Source organism: Nematolebias whitei, chromosome 23, assembly GCF_014905685.2.
Source record: "Nematolebias whitei isolate Nwh7 chromosome 23, NemWhi1, whole genome shotgun sequence".
NCBI lineage: Eukaryota > Metazoa > Chordata > Actinopteri > Cyprinodontiformes > Rivulidae > Nematolebias > Nematolebias whitei.
This window is the reverse complement of record NC_056520.1, coordinates 16,766,866-16,768,194: the sequence shown is the minus strand read 5'-3', so window position 1 is coordinate 16,768,194 and position 1,329 is coordinate 16,766,866. Positions and strand designations below refer to the sequence as shown.

The following is a 1,329-nucleotide window of genomic DNA, read 5'->3' as shown; positions in this document are numbered from 1 at the left end:
CTCTTTTTATACCCAATCATGTTGTCAATTGACCTAATTAGTGTTAATTGGTCTTCCACATGTTCGTTATATGCTCAATTTCCTTTTTCCAGCCACTTATTGCTACTTGTCCCAACTTTTTTGTGAATTTTTTTTTTTTTAAGTCTTTAAGGCATTTAATGGATGTATACAAGAATATTTGTTACAACGTGTGAAACAAAAGCGATGGTCAACAAACAGCAGAAGATTAACTGATTTCCTCAGCTTGACGGTGCCACGATGAGCTCATTTAAACAGACCTCTGATGGACTTCACCACGTCCCTGTAGATGACCTTCAGGTGCGTGCCGTCGCAGTACGGGCTGTTTCGGGTCTGTTTGCAGGCACAGAGCAGGACCGTCTTGTCTTTTTCGGGCGTGAAACGGACCGGCGAAATGCCCGGGGCTTTGGCCACGTGAGCTCCGTCACAGAAAGGCTGTTTCTTGCTGTGACCGCATGCACACCAGGCATATTTTTTCCCAGCAGACAGCTTTGTTCGGTACGGCAGCCAGGCGGCGGGGACAGGCTGAGTGGACTGAAGACACCTCTGGACCGTGGAGCCGGAAAAAGCCGGAGGTCGTCGAAAGGTCTGCGCACATCCTCTGCGCACATCACCGCGCTCATCTTGACGCTGTCAGCAGATCAGAACCTGATGATGATGAAGACTTTTATTTTCCTTCTGGCAGAACTGGACCAAACTTCGAGAAATCTCGACCGTACATGATTGCGCATGCGCAGCGGAATGCACGACTCCACCCCTTCAATGTCCCGTCAGAACATGACTGCGCATGTGCCTCAGATCTTTTTGTGATTTGTTGACACTGTGAAATTTTGAATCAACATTTTTCCTTTAAAATGTTACATTTACTCAGACTAAACTTTTGATCTGTCATCTATGTTATATTACGAATAAAATATTGACATTTGCCATCTCCACATCATTGCATTCAGTTTTAATTCACAATTTGTTTAGTGTCCCAACTTTTTTGGAATCCGGGGTCTGTCTGTCTCTCTGTCTCTCTCTCTCTCTGTCTCTCTCTCTCTCTGTCTCTCTCTCTCTCTGTCTCTCTCTCTCTCTCTCTCTCTCTCTGTCTCTCTCTGTCTCTCTCTGTCTCTCTCTCTCTCTCTCTCTCTCTCTCTCTCTCTCTCTCTCTCTCTCTCTATATATATATATATATATATATATATATTGTATATGTATTTAGCTAATCATCACACCAAAATATTATAAATATATATATTATATATATATATATACACACACACACACACACTGTATACACTATATGTATACTGTACTGTATATAAACTC

At 42.7% G+C, this 1,329-nt stretch overlaps 1 protein-coding gene across 1 annotated transcript; it reads right to left on the bottom strand.

The window, feature by feature from the left end:
- Positions 1-245: 245 nt before the first annotated feature.
- On the bottom strand, positions 246-739 carry LOC119429080 (CDGSH iron-sulfur domain-containing protein 3, mitochondrial-like). The gene is made up of 2 exons (XM_037696797.1): positions 717-739; positions 246-619 (listed from the first exon to the last, which is right to left on the bottom strand). The coding sequence occupies exons 1-2, from the start codon at positions 737-739 to the stop codon at positions 265-267; spliced, it is 378 nt and encodes a 125-aa protein (XP_037552725.1). The 3' UTR covers positions 246-264.
- Between the last annotated feature and the right edge of the window lie 590 nt (positions 740-1,329).